Below are 23,166 nucleotides of genomic sequence, written 5' to 3' on the forward strand. Positions count from 1 at the left end.
CCGTGGGGCTGGCCTCCCTGCGGGAAGGCCCTCTTCCTATCCAGCCTTTGCTCTGCTTGCTGTGGAGCTGGTGGGCCTGCTGCAAAGGCTGATGCCACCCTTGCCCACCACAGGGTCCCTGCGTACACACCAGCAAGAAGGAACCCCTCTCCCCCATCCAGTCTGAGCCTCCCAAGCCCTGAGGTCAGCATCCTCAGGAGTTAAACATTTACAGGCAGAGCCCAGCACCAACCCCAGTAAATGAGACAAGTCCGTGATCAGCCTCGCATGGTGGGCTGGCTGGTCACGCTCAGCTTCTCTTTGGCCTGAGTCATTGGGACCTTGCACCTGTGTGGCCAGGTGGCAACAGGCGGAGAGAGAGAGATTTCTGCAGGTCATCAGAGCCAGTGAGGACGTGATGAGCAGGAGCCTTTATGGCATTTTAGGGGCTCAGCGCAGAGGGAGGCCTGGCACCAAGGTGGAACGAGTCTGCCAGGGCCTGGCGCCCCCGCACGGTGTCCCCTGCTAAACAAAGGCCAAGCGCCACTCTCCTCAGACGGGTGCCCTTTGTTTGCTCGTGGAACTGTGTTCATAAGCCCCAGGCTCCTCGTGGCCTGCATTTCTGCCCGGGGAGGAGGCTGCAGCTTTGCCGCCTGGGCCTTGAGTCTCAAGTCGGCCTTCTGGCCTTGCTCAGGGCTGCTCCGATCCTCCTGCCTGGGTCGGGAAAGGTGGCACCCTTGTCTTGGTCTTGCCCACTCGGGTCTCCTGGATAAGTACTCTGAGGTAGCCCGAGACCAGCCTCCCTGTCCTGTCTGACCCCACGTCTCAGTGTTTCGGTGGTGCCTCAGCTCCAGCAGCCTCTCCTTCCAGGCGTGGACTGCCGCAGAATTAACTGGGGGACGCTGTTTCCCGTCCTCTGCGCGTGGGAGGGGCAGTCAGCTAAGGAGCGGGGCACGGCCAAGCTGAAGGCCACGTGCTGCCCCCCTAGCGGTCGGGGGACTGGGGCATGGTGCTCGGGAAAGTGCCCCAGCCACCCCCTGGGACCGGGGTCACTTGGCCCAGGTGATGAAGGGGACTGGCGGGGCCTGGCGGGGGGTGGCGCACGGGCCCCACTAGAGCAGACGGGCCCCTCTGGGACAGCAGAGAAGCACAGGGTTCAGGGTTCAGAGCTGAGGGCCTAGCCCTGGCTCTGCCGGCAGCTGAGCGAGGTCCTCTCGCCTTTGGTCTCAGGGCTCCCGTTTCCCAGTCTTCCCATCTCCTGGCATCTAAAGGGATACTTTCCCCCGCTGAACCCAGGCCATGGGGTCTGAAGAGTCCATTTCCCAGTGCATGAGACAGGCAGGTGGGGGACCGGGGGGCCCGTGAGCACAGAGCTTTCAGGCACAGCCGCAGACTGGGGGGTCACTGGGAGAGCATCTCAAGTGAGGCCCTTGGAGCCCCTGGGGATGGTCCCACCCGCTGCCGCTGCGCACACACCGGCCCGAGCTCAGTCAGGCTGGGAGCCAGTTTTCCTGAGCATTGCTCCACCCAAGGCTGCCCCATCTTATGACCCTGGCCTTGCAGCCAGGCCCCCATGAGCTCCCACCTGGAGCCCACACACCCAGCTGGGGGGTTCACGCGGCAGTTCAAAAAGAAGAGCAGAAAAAAAGCACTCAAGTGTTTCAAACTGGAAGAGGTTCAATTTAATTTAACAAATCTGGATATGAACCTAAAGAAAACATTGAAAAACAAGCCCACCTACAAAAGGCCCAAGAGAGGAGATTAAGTAGGAAAAGAAAGGTCCCCTTGGGCCTGAGGACAGCTGCCCAATCCCGGCCAGGGAGTGGAAGACACTGGGCCCCAGTGCAGACCGAGCGGGGCCAGGAGGACTCGCCCAGAATGTGCTCAAGGACTTTCAGCTAAAGGTCCCAATGTGACCTTACCCTGAACTTTATACCCCAGATACAGAGATCAGCTAACTGAGGAGTTAAGCAGAGGACCAGCGGCTGGCTGCCTGGTGCTGCCCACCTCCTCTTCAGGGGCCTGGCTCTCTGAGGGCAGCAGTCTTAGGCTCATAACCACAAGTGAGGCTGTGGGGAAGGATGCTGAATATATATAGTGTGTGTGTGTGTGTGTGTGTGTGTGTGTGTGTGTGTGTGTAGCTCTGTGCTCTGAACAGCCTTACCTACCCCCCCCCCATTTCCCAAATATCTTCTATTGCTTTATAAAGTCACCCTGCTCTCTGCCTCAGTTTCCCCAGCAAGGCACCATAGGGCACAGCAAGGATTCTACTTTGGGTGCAGTGTAGTCTGATCTTCTGTGATGGCTCAGTTCCAAGGTCTTGGAAGACAAATCAGGTAGAGTCAAAATTACCTATGAAAATTCCTTGAATTGCCCCTAGAAAAAATTCCTTTCTCAGAGCTTTATGTATCCCCTCCTAAGCTGCTCTTGTGCCAACTGAAATGGGCGAACTCGTGTGTGAACCCCTGGGGTACACCTACTCTTCTCCAGGCACTCCCGGTGCCGTCTTCAATGTGAGCCTCTGGGGCCACTGCCAGGTCAAGAGGTTACTTATTGAGAAGATCAAAGCAACAGTAGGGTCATGGCTGGAGGTGTGGGGATGACGTGGACACCAGGGATGCCAGACTCTGAGGCTAGACCTGGCCTCCTAGCTCCCTCTGCCTCCATCTTTTCTTTCTCTTCCTCTTCCCTCCACGAGGACTCTAAGATGTCACCCGGCATTCCCAAGGGCCAACCAAACCTGACAGACTTCTAGCCAGACCTCGGACCGCTAGCCAGTCATTGCTGAGGATGTGCATCTAAGGTGTGGCCCCTGCCTAGGACACCTGCATTGTCCCAAGAGGGCTTGTAAATCTTAAAGAATGAACACTAGAGGGGGCGCGCTGGGGCAGCATGAGAAGCCACAGAGCTGGGTCTGCCACCGTACCCTGGGGGGCCAGGTCAGCGCTGCCCTGGAGTAGTCTGCAGGCCTGCACGCCCCTCGCCCTCCTCACACGGCGGTGCCAGGTCCACGGTGTGCGAAGAGACTGAACGCGAAGAATTCTCACTAGAGAAGCTGGTCACAGAGTCACCCAACCAGCGCACAGACTGTCTCTGCACGGACTGTTCTCTCCTGCCCGAAGGGCCAAGGAAACACTCTGGGGGCACAGACCCAAACCAGAGGCCAGGCTTCTTTGCCTCTGCTGGCTTGTTACCTCCCCACCCTCTGCTTACCAGCCCTCAGGGTGCCAGTGCAGCTTCCCCGTCGCAGACTGGGGCTCCCCTAAAGACAGTGTGTCTGGGAACAAGCCCTGGCTCTCCCGCTACCTCACAGGTGACACCGGCAAGACCCAGTCCTGTGGATCCGGGGGACTGAGTTACTAGGCGCCCTCAGGGCCCTGCCGAGGACTCGGCCAGCAGCAGCGCCCCTCCCACCCCTGACACGAGACGTACACACGGCCGGGGCTCTGTGGATTCTGCCAGAGGCTCACCCTCTCCTAAGCACCGGAAAGCCACCAGGTCTACGAACGCTGCTGCCACATGCGGGCTGTGCAGCCTGCGTGTCGCTCAGAACCCTAGCGGTACCGTGCGCTCCCCTTCCGTGCCAAGCACAGCACCAGGCGAAGGCAGGGTTTGTGGCCTGCCCTGGTCCTCACTGTTTGAAGATGGGTGCCATCCTTGGCAGGTGAGCCCGACTGTGATGAGAACAGAGGGCAGAGGCGTGTCGGGGCAGCTGTGACCACCGCGGGGCGTGGTCCTCTGCATTCCCCCCATGAGTGGAACAGTGGGCGTCAGCTTTCTCCCTGAACCTCCACAGGGGCCGGAACAGCTCGTGAGCCCCTTTCCCAGGGACGAGAGGCTGTGGATTGTGGACCTGCATCTTTCCTCTGCCTCTAGCCCATCCTGGGGCCCGGGGCTTTTGCGCCTCCAGGTGTATCTTGTTAAATAAGGACGACACCTAATGGTGGCGCACTGTGACCTCATCTGTGTCCCACGGAAACTCGTGACCTGGTGGTTTCAGAAGCTCTCAGGCCAAGTAAGGGATGTCCCCATGGGGCCTCTCATCACAAGGTGACATTTTATACTGTCTGCTGTTTAGCAGGCACTTTCCCGAATTAGGTACACAGCTGGATGCCTGACCCCATCTCCTCAAAAGCTAACACCAGCACCATGAGACACATCCCTCCTGTCTACAAGAGGACCCTGAGGCTCAGAGGGGTGAGGTGACTGCCCTGGCATCCCATGGGCAGGATAAAATGAGCCGGGCTGGCCAGAGTTCCCTGGTAGGCAGTGTTCCCAGGCTTGGTGAACCCATAACAAACACCAGCTAACAAGGAATAAATCTCAGACAAGGGGTGCATGATCACTGCACTGAAAACTACAGGACACGGTAGGCGAGATGAAAGAAGACCTCAGTAAACGAGGGACACGTCGAGACCACAGTTCCAAAGACTCAACATAGTAAAGATGTTTATCCTCCCCATATTCATCTAGAGAGCCACCGTACCTATTAGAAGTTTTCTGTGGAAACTGGCACATGGATGGAGAGACAGGTGCCACACAAAGACAGCCAAGCAAGGCAGGAGAACTGGTTGGAGCCTGCATGACCAGCTGTCCAGGGCTGGTATCAGACGATAGTGATGATGAAACATGGCCCTGGCAAAAAAGAAAAACTGAAATCTGACTAACGGAAGCGAATAGGGTCCACAGACAGAGCCACAGGTAGACAGTGAGCTGGTTTATAACGATGCTGATATGGTAGGGCAGTGGAGAAAGGATGGTCTTTTCAGTAAAGGGTGCTGAGTCAAGCTGGATATCCAAATGGGGGAAAACTGTACCCTGACCTCAGCCTCGCACTGCATGCAAAAATTGATTCCAGGCGGACTGTAGATCTCCATGTGAAAGGTGAACTATTAAAGCTTTAGGAAAAAACAGAATATCTTTATGACCTTGGAGTAGTCAGAGTTTCTTAAATAGGACACAAATAGCACTCTCCAGAAAGGAAATGTTTGATTAACTGGATCACCTTAAAATTAAGACCTTCTGTTCATCAAAAGACACCTTAAGAGAGGAAAAGGGCAACCTGCAGAGGGAGAGGTGTTATGTATATATATATATATATTCCAAATAATCTGACCAATGACTCACGTCCCGGGTAAAGATAGAACTCCTACAAATCAAAAGAAAAGATAACGCAAAAGAAAATGGGCAGCCAACGTGGGCATTTTACAAAGGACGATATCCAACTAAATAATAATCATGTAGAAAGGGGCTCAACTGTATTAGCCATTGGCTTACTGCAAATTAAAATCACAATTTGATGCCACCAGACACCAGTATGGCTAAAAAGGAAACGATGGAGAATGCCAAGTGTTAGGATATAGAGCAGCCAGAATGCCCCGATGCCACCGGTGGGAGTGGAAATGGTATGCCTGCTTTGGGAAACTGTTAGTCAGTGTTCACTGAAAGTCAACGAGCTCATCCAGTGACCTGGCAACTCCGCACCTAGGCATACACTCACCAGAAAGCAGCCCATATGTTCATCAGAGACTAGACAGAATATTCTTAGCAATAATGATAACCCTGCCTTGGAAATTGTCCAAGTGGCCATCCAAGGAGAATGGATAAACAAATTGTAGGCCATTCACACAGAGGGGTGCCAGCCGGCAAGGAAAGAGGGAGGCACTGCTCTCTTCAGCCAGACGGCGAGGCTCCCAGGGACTCGGACAAACGGGCGTGTGCATCGTGTGAGTCTATCGATAGAAAGTTCAAGAACGGACAAAGCTGAGTCCTGTTGCTAGAAGCCAGGACACTGGTTACCCATGGGCATCAGTGACAGGAAGCGGGCGCCTAGGGGCTTCTTGGGAGGTTCTGCTGCCTCAGCTGGGGGCTGGTTACATGAGTCCCAGGGGGTGAAAATGCATAAAGCGGTACACTTGAGATCTGTGTACTCATCTGTGTGTACTTCATCCTTCAACTAAAAAGTCGAAAACAATGTCCTATATGCAAGGACAATCCTTTCTATTTTTTTTTTTTAAGTTTAATTTTATTTATTTATTTATGGCTGTGTTGGGTCTTCGTTTCTGTGCGAGGGCTTTCTCTAGTTGTGGCAAGTGGGGGCCACTCTTCATCGCGGTACACGGGCCTCTCACTATCGCGGCCTCTCTTGTTGCGGAGCACAGGCTCCAGACACAGGCTCAGTAACTGTGGCTCACGGGCCTAGTTGCTTCGCGGCATGTGGGATCTTCCCAGACCAGGGCTCGAACCCGTGTCCCCTGCATTGGCAGGCAGATTCTCAACCACTGCGCCACCAAGGAAGCCCAAGGACAATCCTTTCTAAACTTGACTTGAGAGATGGACAACCCGGGCCTGCAGAGGGGCTGGGTCTGCCCCCACGCGCCCTCCAGCCCCGGCTCAGGGGACACACACCTCAGGCTTCGTGATCAGGCTGCCTTGGGACTCAGTCTCCCCTTCTGGGTTCAAGCAGAGCACAAAGAGGGAGCTGTGTGGGGCTCCCCGACGGCGAGAAACGTCTCCACATCAGCACCAGTGCGATCTGTGAAGTCATTATCCCCAGCCACTTCTAGGGTGTGGACGTTCTCTCCTTAACATCCTCCAGCGCTCCCCTAACCCTAACCCTAACCCTGACCCGGTCCACGCTAGCCTTGCTGAGGACCTGCGCCACGGAAACTGCTGCGCGGGGCCCGAGAGCGCCTGGGCCGGGGGTTATGGATGGCTTCTGGGGAAGTAAGGAGCCTCCCCGCTTTCCTCTGGGCCTCCCACCCAGACAGCGGGCCCACTCCCCAGAGCAGCAGCCCCAGGAGACTGGCTGCATCCTCCTCACGTGCTCAGAAGGAGGAAGTGAGGCTCCCAGAGGTTAGGGGGCCTCCGGGGGCCAGCCCGCAGCTGGGCTGGTGCAGGCTGGGAGCCAGATCGAGGGCATCCGATTCCCAGTTCCGTCTCTTTCCCACTGAGCCACTCCGCCTCGCTTTTAATTTAATTAGGAGAACATTTAATCCCCCCGTGCATTTCAGAGACGGGTTTGCGCCTGGCTGGAGCTGTGAGGCTCTGATGGGGAGCCTGTGACTCATGTAGCTTCGCACAGCCCTCCCGGGCGGGCTCCCACGGGGCTTCCTTGGCACCTTGTGCAGACAGAGGTGGTCTGGAGCTCCGAAGAAGACAGGACACTGGTCTGGAAAGACAAACTAGCCTCATCTGTTCCTGGCAAGCCCCCTCCTTTATCCCCCTGGACACTGGCCCCAGAAAGGCCTCTCCGTCCTTTCCCACCAAAGTTTGCAGGGTGAGAAACAGAGCGAGGGGCTTGGGTGTCCGCAGAGGTGCAGCGCCTGGCGCCTCCAGGGTCCATGGGTGTGGGCCGCAGTGGGCCCTGCCTGCCTCTGAAATGTCCCAAGCAAACCTAGTCCCATCCATAGAGCTAGCACCCCTGGTCCACGGAGCTGAGTGCGGGACCAAGCCTTGTGACATTTGCCCCCGTTTCCAGAAGGCATGGGGCTGGCCCTGGCCTCGCTGACAAATGCAGATTTCAGGAGACATTAGTAGTGATGTGGATGAAAGCCAGGCCACAGCGGCCTTGCTGGAAAAGAGAAACTTGAACGTTTTGGCGTGAGATTCTGCAGGGTCCAGGAGAAAGTTGAAGACATGGAAATTCTAATTAACGCACACAGGGCTGGTTTTGCTCAAGGATCTCCAGGCTGTCATGTCGCAGGAGGCCTGCAAGTATATGCTCGCTGGGTGTGTGTGTGTGTGTGTGAGCGTGCTTGCTCGTGGTCACCTGGTGGGTGACCTGTAGCGCCCCAGCCTTGGCCTGGCCTTCCCTCTGCCTTCCCTTCCTAGAAGGCCCCTGGCCTTCCCTGTGCCTGTCTTGGTGTACAGGGTGCCAACCGAACTCTTCCCCCTGCAGAGCAGGACAGAGTGGTGGCTAGTTAAAAAGAGCCGAATCTCGCCCATCCGAGATGCCATGACGAAAGAGATGGAGGGGCCGGGGACCAGCTCTCCTGGAGGGACCCTTCAGGGGAACCACAGGCTGCAGTGCTCACAGAGGGTCCGGCCACTTGGACCACCTGTCTTGGGGGTCCACATGCAACCAGTGGGGCAGATGTGGATGCCAGGCCAGTCCTGGCTGACTCTGCAGCTGTGGGGAGGACTTCACAGGAATGGCCGCAGTCTCCCAAGGCCGCTGAGAGAAAGGGTACCCAGGCCACGCCCACACACAGCCCTGGAGCTCAGAGCCACAGACCCTGAGGCTGAGGCCAGTTCTGACCCAGCCGCCCCTGGCCCTGCATGCCAGCACCCATGCTGAGGCGCCCACAGCCCTTGCTTCATCTCCTCCTCGGGAGGTGCTGGCTGGGGGCCCCTGTCTGCCTTGGGGTGGGAGCCATAGTCCTGGAGCTCCCTCCAGCCTGGGGCTTGAGGGGGTGCCAGATAGGGAGAGGCCCAGGGGAGCCACACATTGCCTGCTCCCCAGGAGCCGAGGATCCTGGGAGACAGGTACCCAAAAAAGAGTCCCAGGCCCCATACTAGGGCTCAGGGAGCTGGTACAGAGGGCCTCAAGGGCTGGAGGAGGACGCGGCTGCCTGGCCTGTGGACGTCCTGGGCCTCCTTGAGAGGAGGACGACTTGAGAGGACCTTGGAAAGATGAGTAGGAATCCCATGGCTGCAGAGGCGTGCCAGGGCTGTCCCAAACGGCAGAGCGTGTGCAAGGCACAGGGATGCACACGCGTGGCCCTCCCCTCAGTGGTTAGGAGCCTAGGAGCTCACCCCAGTTCCTCCTGGGGAGCAGGGCTCCGCTACGCCCCACCCCCCCAGATGCCTTGTCTCCTGCCTCACACTTGCTCCTTGGAAGCCCTGTGGCAAGACTGGGGGGGCCACAAATGCAGACGAGCTGCCTTCTGGCCCTGCTGGACCTGGAAGACTATCTGCCTGAAAGGTGTGGGTGAGACTCTGGCCTGGCCACCCAGATTCGTATGAGGGCCCTGGAGCTGCCCAGGGGCTTGCCTGTGGGGCTGGAGTGCCCAAAGCTACTGTGTCTCCCCAGCCCACTGCACCCTGGGCCCTGCTCGCTGGCAACCCCCTCGGTTGCACTAGGCTGGCTTGCTGACCCCCAGTCCCCTGACCCCTCGCTCCACCGATGGCCAACAGGCCCCGGAAAGAGGAGCTTCGCCCAGCCCCAGGGACCTTCCCGTAATCAAGGCTGCAGTGACCTCACCTCCCTGGGGCCCGGCGGGCGGGGAGAGCTTGAGATGGAAACAAAATGTGTCTTTATTTATGCTTTTAATTTGAATCCTGGAACTGGCCCAACATGGTAATACATTTAACATCAGTAAAATGCTGAAGAAAAATGGATCTGTTTTTCAGTAACTGCCTCCCACCCACTCTGCCCGCTGTGAGACCCCCGCGCACACCCCCCGTCCCTTACACACACCAGGGCGTGCGCCCCTCTCTTCCCCGCATGCAGTCCGTGGGGCTGAGCTGCCCGCAGGAGCCGAGACGGGTCCCCGAGCGGCTGGAGCCGAGTTTAATTAGGGGCATCAATCACCAGGCGGGCCGTGCGGGAGGCAAAGGAATGTGGCCCCAGCATGGGCACCGAGGCCTGGCCATCCTCCTCCCCGCCCTGCCCTGCCGGCAGTCACAGCCCTAAGTAAACGTGGTGCCCGTCGGTGCCACCTCCTTCCCCAGCCATGGTGGGGTGGGGCCTCTACCCAGCCTGTAGCCCTGGGGGCGCCTAGGTCTGAGGCCCCACCATCTCCTTCACTGCGCCTGCATCCCCCCTTCCCCGCCTGGGCTCCCCGGAGCAGTGCTCTGACTACTGAGGACATGGGCATGCAGATCCCTTGCTGTCTCAACCTCGACTCTGCCTTGACCAGACCACAGTGCCTGGAGGTGGCCTTTCGACTACAGCCTCAGTCTTTTCACTCCCAGCCTTCACTGCAGACCCCTCATCCTAGCACCCCGCCTAGGCTCCTTCCCACCTTCCCAGCTGGCTCATCTCCAGGGTCTGTACTGGGAAAGGCCGTCACAGGTTCTGGGGCGAGGACTCTACTGGGTGAGGACTGCCTAGGCCCAACCAGCGCTGGAGGTGACCACTCCTGCTACAACCAGCGGGCCATGCCATGGGACTGCTGGACCGAGAAGGCCCACCACAGGCTCTCTGGTTGGTGATGCCCCAGGCCCACAGGAAGCAGAGAGCTTGGGGCCTCCGTCTTGGAGGAGGGAAGACAAGAAATAGCCGGGCTCCTCTGACGATGCAGCTACACTGGCTTGAGTTCCCTCCTGGGGCTCCCTGGGCAGGTGGGCGGCCTCTAGCCTTGGGAAACTTGGTGCACGCAGATGCCAACACACATGGACCTCGCTTCAAAAGCGGGGACTGTGCAAGGCAGCTGTGAGCTTGGCTTTGGGCCACCTCGGTCCCCAGTCTCACCACCCTCACCCTGGGCCTCTCTGCAGGGGCCTTGCAGGGCCCGGGGAGCTGGTGAAGACTGACCGCCCCGCTGGATGGATGGTGGGTGATGGCCCTGTCCGCCCACCCGGGGGGCAACTCCTTGTGTGTGCGTTCTGGGGGCCAGGCCACAGCGGAGAGAAGGAAGGAGAGTGAGCTCTGACAGGAGGAGAGCGGCCAGGAGTCCAGGAAGGGGCAGGCTGAGCGGCCCAGTGAGGCCTGGGTAGTATCCGCCCGCGTGAGGGTCACGGTTCCCAGCAGGCTCCTGGCCGTCCTCGCTCTCAGCAGCACTGCCACCTGTGTTGCAGACCCCAGCCACAAGCCTGCAACTTTTACCACTTTGGGGTCCTCTGGGCCCCAGATTCGGTACAGGCCTCAGCCAGAGTGGTAAGCTGGCATTCTGCCTTGGGACGCTGACCTGCACCTGCCCATCCCACCTGGCACCCACCACCCGCCACTGCGCAAGCCTCTGCCCTTGCCCATTTATCAAGTGAGCCTATCAGGTCCTCTCCAGGATGGGCCCGGAGGTCAGAGCCACATTCCCAGGGGTGGCCTGGAAGCTTGCTCCGGTGCCGGGTCCACGAGGACGAATAACCCTGCTTCACAGTGACCTGGGTGGCTCCCACCGAGCCTGGGAATGCTTTCTGTGCACACCCTGCTATCGATGGGGCGCTGTCAACCTCCCTGTGAGCCTGGGGGCCTGGAAGGACGGTAGGCCATCCTGTCTGATCATGGTACCACCTTGAGACAGTCCTACCCTCCTCTCACTCTGGCTCCCCGACTCTGTCAGTCCTCTGATTACAGAGCAGCCAGGAGGCCCTGCAGTTCGGGTCCCGATTCCTCAGTCATCTGCAAGGCAAAGGCCACACCTGGCCGGCAGCAAAGGCAGCCAGCCTGGGGCCTCACTTCCAGAGAGATGCACATGGTTCAGGACAACCTCAAGACCCTTAGAGAGTCCGGAGAGCCGAAACACGCTTCAGTGACTCCGCAGAGAGAAGGAAAGAAGGCCAGCAAGTGACTGTCAGAAGGGCTGAGAGCGCCGCTCACACATCCCAACACAGAAATTCTGACTTCTCTAGGGGAATCCCCAGTGGGGCAGTGGCCAGAATGGGCCTGAGTGTCCCACTGACCCCGCCACAGGCTGTCACCACTGGGTGCCCTAGCCGGGAGCACTGAGTCACGTCAGAGGGGAATCACACCATGGCCGGGCCCCAGGGACTGGCCTGGCGATACCGCGATGGTGGGGGAGGTCGGGCATGCTTCCCAGGCCAGCTGTGCCTCGGGGGCAGGCCAACTGGAAGGCGTGGAAAATCAGCCATTTCCTCCACCTGAAGGAGCCCCTGAGGACAGCAGCGGCAACTGGCAGACAGCAGTCGGCATCTGCCCCGTGGCTTTGGCCAGGGTTCCACCGGGGAAATGCGAAAAACAAAGTCGTCTCTTTTTTGGGGGGCAGGGGAGGGGGCTAGGGGAGAGAAAAACAATCTTCTCAGACGCTCAAAGCACGAAAACAAGTGGAAAATGATCAGTCTGGTTTTCCATAAGTCAAAACAAGAGGATCATGTTCCCAGACTCGGCGGGAAATGCCCTTGCTCTCCTCCCCGCCTGGTGCCCGGGCACCGAGGCCAGCCCCTGGTGGTCGGTGGCCCCAGGTTGCTGAGGGCAGGCAGCGAGTGGTGGGCACTGGGTGAGTAGACCTGAGCCCTGGTCCAGCACTGAGCCCCGCGCCCTTCTAGCTCATCACCCCTGGGTGAGCGGACACTCACTGCGACACGTGGGTGATGGGCGCCAGCAGAGTCTCCCCTTCCAGGTCCAGGTCCTCGGCAAAGCTGTTGGTTCTCATGAAATGGGCCGTGCTCACTTCCAGCAGCGTGGGGCTCTTTTTCACTGTGGGGAAAGATGCGGGACAGCACGTTAGGCTTCCATGGAAGGCTTGATGGCAGAGGGGGCCCAGGGTTGCTCAGAGCTGAGATGCTCACCCCAACCTGCTACCCTGGCTATGGGGCAGACCTGTGCCCCTGGAGCCTTCCCACAAACGGGTAAGATATCTACTCGCAGGGCTGGGTGAGGAGTGGAGATGGTGTATGAAGCCTCAGCACAGAGGACTGGCGGGGTGGGTCATGATGGCCCCCACGTGCCTGAGGCCACAATGGTCAAGGAGCAATTGAGAGCCGATGACACCTCCTCAGAGTGAGGACTGTGCCTGGGCTGAGCTCAGGTGTCTGGGCCTCTCCCCAGGTTCACACCAGACGTTCAGGTCAAGAATAGAACACAGCTGACAAGCACAGGTCTGGTAAGACACTGACTCTCATCACCATGCTGTCACTGTCATGTGGCTGGACGGCTCTCGATGCATCAGTGAAGACCCAGGGCGGTAGGACTCCTGCTCACAGAGAGTCGCAAGCCGGGGAGGAAGGGGCAGCCACAGAGCTCCTGGCCCCTTGCATCCACCACCCGCACCCTGAGGGAGGCACCGGAACCACCCCGACGGCTGGTGTTAGCATTCAGATTCCTGGGCCCACCCGCAGTGATCGGATGCTAGTGCTCAGGGCTGACTAAGAATAATTACCGGTCCCCTGATTTTCAATCTGGACCTTCTTTATTTTTCCATTTAAAGTTTTTATTGTAAAATAACGAATTACTTGTAAAAAGGGACAACTCAAAGATTCGTGAAGGCCTTCCTCCCCCGAGGTCATCAGCGTTAACCACCAACTAGATTCCTCGCTCATCCCTCTCTGCGCATCAGAGCAGCTGACACCTGGTGGGACTTGCATTTATACACACGTGACGGCTCTGTTCCTGTCACTCTGCAACGTGCCCATCTCATTTTTCTACAGGTATTTAGACGTGGATCTAAGTCTTATTTTAGTAGTTGCGTAACAGTCTGTAGCTTAGATCTACCACAATTAACTCAACCATTCCATGTGTGACACATTCGGTTCCGTTAGCTTTAAGCCACTACTTTAAGACAATGATGCACCATCCATCTTTATGAAAACCTGACATATTGAGGCAGGTGAGAGGGTGCTTCCTTGGTAAGTTTAATAGGTGTTGCTGGATTGTTTTCCCAAGAAGTCGTATCAGTTAGGCTCCAGCAGTAGTGTGTGTGCATGCCACCTTCTCCACATCCATGCCCGCACCGGCCTTTGGCAGCCTTTGCTGGGCCCGTCAAATGTAGATGAAGACGGGCATGGTGTTTTTCCTTCTATGCTGGATGCCCATTGTGGCTCGGAGGCTATTTGGTTTTCCTCTTGTGGAATTATCTGTTCATATCCTTTGCTCACTTCTGTTCGTCAATTTGTAGGAAATTTTTTTCTATGCTAGAGATAATTAACCTTTTGCATATGAGGCACAAGTATCTTCCCCAGTCTATCTTTGGTGTTTTTACCTTAATTATGGTTGTTTTGTCACAGAAAATTTTTTATGATTTTGAAGCGACACCTATCTTTTGCTTTTTGAAAAAGAAAGGATTCCCCACCCCAAAGTAGTACAACCATCTCCTAAATATAAATGTATGAGTGTGTGTAAATTTTAATACATTTAGCACTTACACCTCACATTGTAGGAGATCATCAACAATCAGAAAATGAAAATGTAAAGGTATTGTATGCAGTCTCACTGAAAAAACTAAAATGAAACACAAACTATAAAATCTCTTCAAGAAGACATAGGAGAAACTCTCTGGATTTGGCAATGAGTGTTGAAGTATGATACCAAAAGCTCAGTCTGTGAGCAGAAAAAAAATGAAAAAACTGGACTTTATCAAAATTAAAAGCATTTGCTCTGTAAAAGACACTGCTAAGGGAATGAAAAGACAAGTCATAGACTTGGAGAAAATGTTTACATGTCACTTCTCTGGTCAAGGACTTTTATCCAGAATATATAAGGAACTGTGGCAACTTGACAAGAAAGCTAACAACCCAGTTTTAAAAATGGATTACTAATAAGCTCATGAAAAGATGCTCAATTCAATCAATACCAGTAGTTGTTAAGGAAATGCAAATTAAATCCACAATGAGCTACCATTATACCCATGTTAGAATGACTAAAATTTTTAAACGGTGTCAGTTTTGGATATTTGGCAAAGAATAAGGTTAGAGCCTTACTTTTCACTTTACATTAAGAAAAGAAAAGAGAAATCGAAGCCTGACAATACCATATGCTCATGAAGATGCAGAGCAACTAGAACTTTTACATGTTGCTGGTGGGAATGCAAAATGGTGCAGCCATGTTGGAAGAGGGTTTGGCGGTTTCTCATAAAGTTAAACATACATTTATCTTGTGACCCATTCGTCCCTGTCCCAGTTTTTTACCCAGGTGAACTGAAAATTTACATTCAGAAAAACCTGTACATAAATGTGTATAGCAATTTCGCTTACAGCTGCCAAAACCTGGAAACAACTAAGATGCACTTCAGTAGGTGAATGGATAAACTGTGGTACATCCATACAATGGAATTCCATCCAGCAATCAAAGAAATGAACTAATGGTTCATGCATGCAACAACATAGATGAATCGTGAATGCATTTTGCTAAGCAGTGAAAGAAGCCAGATGCAAAAGGCTACATATTATATGATTCCATTTATATGACATTCTGGAAAAGGCAAAACTACAGGGACATAAAACAGATCAATGGCTGCTAGTGTTTAGAGGAGGGGGAGTACTTGACTTCAAAAGAGTTGCACAATGGAATTTTTAGGGCTATGGAACTTCTCTGTATGATGTTGTGGTGGTAGGTACATGACTCCAGGCATTTGTCAAAACCCATAGAACTGTACATCTCCAAGAGTAAATTTTACTATATGCAACCCCCCCTCCCCGCCAAAATAAGGCTGTTGGAGGATCCAGGATGGAAAGCAGACTGTCACGAGTGAATTCTGTATTACGAATACATAACATAGCACTAAAAGGAGAGGGGAAGAAGGAGCTGGCCTATGAAGTCTTGGGAAACAATCTTTTGATTGGATATGTTTAAAGTAAAAAAAAAAAAAAAAAAAAAAACTGTCATAAACACAGTATTCTAGTTGGTAAGTTTGTTTCTCATAGGGGTACTACAGGTACACTTGAGTTAAATAAGTAAATAATTCTAGATAATGGGAGCCAGGATTCTCAATGTCAGAAAAAAAGTAACAAGAGTTGGAGGGTGGTGAACGAACCCTGTGGTCAGAAATATCAGTATGAACTTACATTTAGTTTAACATAGACACAAATAAATACAGATATACGTGTACACTTGGGTTATTTACATACATATATTTCCTAGCTCTGTCCACTGAGAGGCCCTAGAAGCAGTGACCAACTGTGGAGCAATGAGCACCTAGTGCCCAGATCCTGGTTTCTAAATCCCATTCTCCAGTAAAAGGAACCAGGGCTCTCCGATAGAATGGTGATTCTAGGGCTAGGGCAGTGGTAAGATAAGCCTGAAGTATTGTCTAGTGTTAGGAAGGAAAAAAATGCTCAAAAATAAATAAATGAAAAGGATGAGGGCATGTCAAACGGACAAAGGAACTAACCCAAAAGAACTCTCAATCCAGTGACCAAAGCTAGAACAATTTGAGCAACAAAATAAATAATATTAAAAATATTATACAGAATCATATCAAACATTTAGAGAAGAGCTAACACCCATCCTTCTCAAACACTTCCAAAATATAGCAGAGGGAGGAACACTCCCAAACTCATTCTACGAGGCCACCAGCACTCTAATACCAAAACCAGACAAAGAAGTCACAAAAAAAGAAAACTACAGGCCAGTATCACTGGTGAACATAGATGCAAAAATCCTCAATAAAATACTAGCAAACAGAATCCAACAGCACATTAAAAGGATCATACACCATGATCAAGTGGGGTTTATCCCAGGAATGCAAGGATTCTTCAATATACGCAAATCAATCAATGTGATACACCATATTAACAAACGGAAGGAGAAAAACCATATGATCATCTCAATCGATGCTGAGAAAGCTTTCGACAAAATTCAACACCCATTTATGATAAAAACCCTGCAGAAAGTAGGCACAGAGGGAACTTACCTCAACATAATAAGGGCCATATATGACAAACCCACAGCCAACATCGTTCTCAATGGTGAAAAACTGAAACCATTTCCACTAAGATCAGGAACAAGACAAGGTTGCCCACTCTCACCACTATTATTCAACATAGTTTTGGAAGTTTTAGCCACAGTAATCAGAGAAGAAAAGGAAATAAAAGGAATCCAAATCAGAAAAGAAGTAAAACTGTCACTGTTTGCAGATGACATGATACTATACATAGAGAATCCTAAAGATGCTACCAGAAAACTACTAGACCTAATCAATGAATCTGGTCAAGTAGCAGGATACAAAATTAATGCACAGAAATCTCTTGCATTCCTATACACTAATGATGAAAAATCTGAAACAGAAATTAAGGAAACACTCCCATTTACCACTGCAACAAAAAGAATAAAATACCTAGGAATAAACCTACCTAAGGAGACAAAAGACCTGTATGCAGAAAACTATAAGACGATGAAAGAAATTAAGGATGATACAAACAGATGGAGAGATATACCATGTTCTTGGATTGGAAGAATCAACATTGTGAAAATGACTATACTACCCAAAGCAATCTACAGATTCAATGCAATCCCTATCAAACTACCAATGGCATTTTCCACAGAACTAGAATGAAATATCTCACAATTTGTATGGAAACACAAAAGACCCCGAATAGCCAAAGCAATCTTGAGAAAGAAACACGGAGCTGGAGGAATCAGGCTCCCTGACTTCAGACTATACTACAAAGCTACAGTAATCAAGACAGTATGGTACTGGCACAAAAACAGAAATACAGATCAATGGAACAGGATAGAAAGCCCAGAGATAAACCCATGCACCTATGGTCACCTTGTTTTTGATAAAGGAGGCAAGAATATACAATGGAGAAAAGACAGCCTCTTCACTAAGTGGTGCTGGGAAAACTGGACAGCTACATGTAAAAGAATGAAATTAGAACACTCCCTAACACCATACACAAAAGTAAACTCAAAGTGAATTAAAGACCTAAATGTAAGGCCAGACACTATAAAACTCTTAGAGGAAAACATAGGCAGAACACTCTATGACATAAATCACAGGAAGATCCTTTTTGACCCACCTCCTGGAGAAATGGAAATAAAAACAAAAATAAATGGGACCTAATGAAACTTAAAAGCTTTTGCACAGCAAAGGAAACCATAAACAAGACGAAAAGACAACCCTCAGAATGGGAGAAAATATTTGCAAACAAAGCAACTGACAAAGAATTAATCTCCAAAATATACAAGCCGCTCATGCAGCACAATATCAAAAAAACAAACAATCCAATCCATAAATGAGCAGAAGACCTAAACAGACATTTCCCCAAAGAAGACATACAGATTGCCAACAAACACATGAAAGGATGCTCAACATCACTAATCATTAGAGAAATACAAATCACAACTACAATGAGGTATCACCTCACACCAGTCAGAATGGCCATCATCAAATAATCTACAAATGATAAATTCTGGAGAGGGTGTGGAAAAAAGGGAACCCTCTTGCACTGGTGGTGGGAATGTAAATTGATACAGCCACTATGGAGAACAGTATGGAGGTTCCTTAAAAATCTAAAAACAGAACCACCATATGACCCAGCAATCCCACTACTGGGCATATACCCTGAGAAAACCATAATTCAAAAAGAGTCATGTACCACAATATTCATTGCAGCTCGATTTATAATAGCCAGGGCATGGAAGCAACCTAAGTGTCCATCGACAGATGAATGGATAAAGAAGATGTGGCACATATATACAATGGAATATTACACAGCCGTAAAAAGAAACGAAATTGAGCTATTTGTAGTGAGGTGGATGGACCCAGAGACTGTCATACAGAGTGAAGTAAGTCAGAAAGAGAAAAACAAATACTGTATGCTAACACATATATATGGAATCTAAAAAAAAAAAAAAAAGGTTCTGAAGAACCTAGGAGCAGGACAGGAATAAAGACACAGACGTAGAGAATGGACTTGAGGACATGGGGAGGGGGAAGGGTAAGCTGGGACGCAGTGAGAGAGTGGCATGGACATATATACACTACCAAATGTAAAATAGATAGCTAGTGGGAAGCAGCCTCATGGCACAGGGAGATCAGCTTGGTGCTTTGTGTCCACCTGGAGGGGTGGGATAGGGAGTGTGGGAGGGAGACGCAAGAGGGAGGGGATATGGGGATATATGTGTATGTATAGCTGATTCACTTTGTTATTACAGCAGAACCTAACACACCACTGTGAAGCTATTATACTCCAAAGAAGATGTTAAAAAAAAAAAGACTTCAACAGGAAAAGAAAAAAAAAATATATACAAAATAATAGTATTAGATTATAGCTCAAAAAAATAAATATTCCTGAGTCCATACTGATATAAATTAACAGATAATTGGAAGAGAGGGATAAATCTTCCTTACAGAAGAATTGCAGATAATAAATGTAGAAAGACTGAGGGAAAAAAACCACCATTAGAACGCCACGGTGATATTTGCTACAGGCAAGATCCAGGGATGAATGCTAAAATTAGTAGGTGAAACTTTAAGGAGAAACTTCAAAGTATCTCCTCTCAAATATTTATTCATTGCTGTGGTGGTTTTAACATATGTTCACCAACGCTTTGATATTCTCTCATGCAGGAGGTAGAGCATAACTCCCCTCCCCTTGGGTGTGGGCAGGACTTGGTGACCCCCTTCTCATGACTAGACTGTGGAAAGGGAAAAATACTAAATAAGGCTGGCTGACACCACCTTAACCAAGTGGGTCAACGTTAACACTACCAGTGACAAACCATGTTGATGTCATGTACCCTGATACGGTGCAATGAGAAAAGCACATCACTTCTGTGGCATTCTTCCCCCCAAACCCATAACACCAGTCTAATCCTGAGAAAATAGTGACAAACCCAAACCGAGGGACATTGACGCCTGACTAGTATTCCTCAAAAGTGTCAAGGTCATGAGGAACAAGGAGGGACCAAGATTTGCCTTCACGGATCAGAGGAGACTAAGCAGACCTGACTAAATGTAATGATGGATCCTGGGGCAGAAAAAGGACATTAGTAGTTAAACTGGGAAAATCCAGCTAAATTAACTAAACTGTAGCTTAACTACTAGTGCTGTTGAATGTTAATTTCTTAGTTTTGATAACTGTACCATGGTTATATAAGATGCTAACATTAGGGGAAGCTGGTGAGAGTGCAAAAAAAGCTGTACTATTTTTGTCTCTTCTGTAAAAATAAAAAGCAAAAAAAAAAAAAAAAAAGGCCTGTATACAGTAGTACAAAAAATTTTAATATGTAATTAAGGACATACAAGAACTCTAAGGAGAAATTATAAAACCTTAACGAGCAACATTCAAGAAGACATAAATAATGGAGAAATATGCTTTTGTTCCATTGACTAGAAGACTCAGTAATGAAAAGATTCTCCCCAAATCTTAATAAAAATCCCACGGTTTCTGTGTTGGAACCTTGGCAAGCTGATTCTAAAATTGCTCTGGAAGTGCAAAAAGCCAAGAATCAACAAAATTCTTGAACAGCAACAAGGTAGGAGAACTTGCTCTACCAGACATCGGTACCTCTTACAAAGTAGTAGTCATTAAGGTGGTCTGGTGCTAATGCAGAAAGAGACAAACAGCCCAAGGGGACAGGGTTGACTGTCCAGAAATAGCCCCCACACATCTGGATGCTTGCTGTGTATAAGAGGTGGCCTGCACATAGTGGGAAGAGGATATTCAGGGATAGCTGGCCGTCCACATGGGAAGAAGGTTGACTTGGACCCTTACCTCACACCATACATCAACATTTCATTCTTGGCATTCCAGGCAATTGAAGACTAATGAAGAGAAGTAAAACTATAAAGACTTTCTGACTGAATCTAAAAGAATAGATTCATGACCTCAGGGTTTGGAAGGATTTTCTAAAATGTAAGCAGTGACCATAAAGGAAAAGACTGATTAATTCAACTACATTAAAACTGAGTCCTAATCATCAAACAACACATTTAAGAGTAAAAAGACAACCACAGAAGAAGAGTACCCACAAAATATAAAGAATTCCTACATATCAACAAGACAAATGTTAGCAACTTAATGAAAAACGGGGCAACAGACAAACAAGCACATCGCAAAAGAGGAATCCAAATGGCCGATGAACATGTGGAAAGGTGTTGTGCCTGACTAGCAATCAGAGAGATGTAAATAAACTCAGGGAGCTCACAGCCCATGGGGGCGAGGGCAGACTTCCAGCAGGAAACCGCACAGACATTACTTAGTCACACCCTGGAGAAGGGCTCCGAGTGAAGGGCTGCTTGCCCGTGACATTCTCGGAGAGCACAGGAAAGTGACGGGTAAGTCTTGAAGAATGCGTGTGCATTCAAAGGCTCTCAGGTCTGGGACCTGGCGGGAACATTTACAGCCCCCATTTTAGAGATTCGGGGCTGAGATTCAAGTACCCTGGGTTATATTATTCAGTCGTCAAGTGACAGAGCTAGAACTTCATCCAGGATTCAAATGTTCTTTCAAAAAAAAAAAGGAAAGGAAAAACGAGCACAAATACATATTTCTACGTCTGCATCACTTGTATACAGAAGGAAGGAACAGCAGAGCAGTGGCTGGAAAGTGGGACTGCTTTCCAAACATCCGAGATGACAAGTGCCATCTCCAAAGCCCCAGGGCCAAGGGTGAGCCACCTGACCCCTGACAAAGGCCCAGCCCTGGTGTTTTAGGAAATTAAAGCGTGCACATCAGTTGGCTGCTGGGAGCGGGTGGGGCCTGCACCTGCCAGAAAAGAATGTGTGATGTTTGGTTTAATCCTGAGAACAGCACAGAGGGTCCCCGCAGCAAGGGGCAAAGAGAGGGGCTCCACAGGTTGGTTTTTCCAAGTCAACAGGAATGGCACTGCTTTGCCCAGCTTCTGTGTCAGAGACTGTGGGGTATGCCTCCCCCACCGCGGGCAGGCAGCAATCAAGGCTGCAGACCCTCCCCGTTACCCACCTGCAGTCGCAGCCTGGTCAGGGCCCTGCAAGAAGGTACAGGGAGTGTGGCAGGGGCTGGGGGGTAGATGTGAATCCTTGGCGGACACAGTGGCACGCTGCCCCTTCAGGCAAAGCTCTGTGCTAAGTGCTGTGTCCCAAGAGACCTGGCTTGTCATCCCCAACTTCAAGGAGACTGAGATGGGTGTTTTACAAAGATGTGAAAAAACCCACAGCCCTGGCCTCGCAACTGCAGAGCGGGCGGAGCCCATGGTGGACTCATCAGGGCAACTCATCTGGACACCCAGGCCCCGAGGAGGGCACCGGAGCTACGCTAGGTGAGCCATCTGGAGTGCCAGACCTTGGGAAAAAGAGCACTGCATCCTGGCGACAATGAAGTCACACTTTCATAAGACAATCCCAGTTGTCAATGCTTTAATTCCTTGGCTGCCTTTGCCTTGTCAAGGCCAGAATCTGGGCCTAAGTTTTCAGGGCAGAACAAAACAATTTTGTTTTCTAGGAAAATGGGAGGTCTGGGATGGCGAACGCAGCCTCTGGCGTGGCGACTACCACAGCTGGCGACACCGGCTGCCAAGTCTCACCCTCTCTCCAGAGAACAGGAACCAAACAGCGCAGCATTTTTCCTTCCAGCCAGTGGCCCTGCTTAATAGGGTGATTTGAAAATATGGGCACAGAAAAAAGACTGGAAGGAAATTGATCAAAATATTAACTGTTTGTCTTTAGGTGAGGAGACTGGATGATTTTCATTTCCTTCCTTATTGTGTTCTATCTCGGATGATACTTTCTCAAGTCAGGAAACAATGTTTTGTGGAAGTCTCCCATATCTGTGCCTTGCCCCATCCCACGGTCCTGCGCATCTCGTCCTGGAGTGACATCAGAGTATGTCGGAGCATCCTCTGTCCTTCCACCTGGCCTGGAACTGCCCACGTGCCTGAACAGCGCCCTCTCCTACCACAAACGTCCCCAAAACCTTCTGTGCCCAGGAGCACCTGGTCTCACTTCTTTTGACTTTCCGTCCAGCCCCCGCCCCCTGCCTGTTCGAGTCCCTCACTTTCCCAGCAAGTCCAGCTTATCCCCAACACTGGGACGCACTTGGCTTCCACAAGATGCATGAAGGGAATTCCCATTTCCCCATTTTCTGCTTCAGTCATGACCTCATTTCATTGTCACAGCAACTCTGTGGGATGGCAGCTTTGATTCCCATTTCTAGACAAGCAAACAGGTTAAAAAGGCTAAAACTCATGCTCTGGGTCACACAGACTAGGCCAGGACTTCAGCACCAAGTCAAACTTGCTGTAAGGCCCCAGCCCATCCCCACTGCCCTCTGCCCCCAGGAGAGTCCCTCTGGTGTCTGGGTCTTCACCTAGCCCTCCCGCTGGTGACTGATTAAAAGCCTGCCTAATCTCCCAGGTGTAACCCAAGTCCTTCACAAAGCTTTCCAAGGCTCTAGATTGTCCCCTCCTCTGGCTTGGTGCAGGGCTTATGTGTGCCTGGACCGCAGGTCTGTGCAAGTTCCTTGGCACGGGGACCTCGCCTTCCACCTCCCCCGTATCCCTCCGGGGCCTGGCACAGGCGTGTTCCCCAAGCCAGCTCTCTCCACAGGGATGAACAGAAGCTGCCCCTGTCCTTCCCAAGTCAAAGCCCCTTCCCACCCACCCGCCTCGCCCCCACCCCCCAAATCCACCCCCTCTTGGCGGATTTG

General features: G+C 51.3%; 1 protein-coding gene across 1 annotated transcript in view; it reads right to left on the reverse strand.

Moving 5' to 3' along the window:
* Positions 1–23,166, reverse strand: part of KCNQ1 (potassium voltage-gated channel subfamily Q member 1) — a 348,499-nt gene that overhangs the window by 174,708 nt on the left and 150,625 nt on the right. Inside the window, exon 11 of the mRNA XM_061202275.1 lies at positions 12,178–12,298. Coding sequence (XP_061058258.1) covers positions 12,178–12,298 — 121 coding nt within the window. The remainder of the gene's footprint in view (positions 1–12,177; positions 12,299–23,166) is intronic.

Source organism: Eubalaena glacialis, chromosome 10 (genome assembly GCF_028564815.1).
Source record: "Eubalaena glacialis isolate mEubGla1 chromosome 10, mEubGla1.1.hap2.+ XY, whole genome shotgun sequence".
NCBI lineage: Eukaryota > Metazoa > Chordata > Mammalia > Artiodactyla > Balaenidae > Eubalaena > Eubalaena glacialis.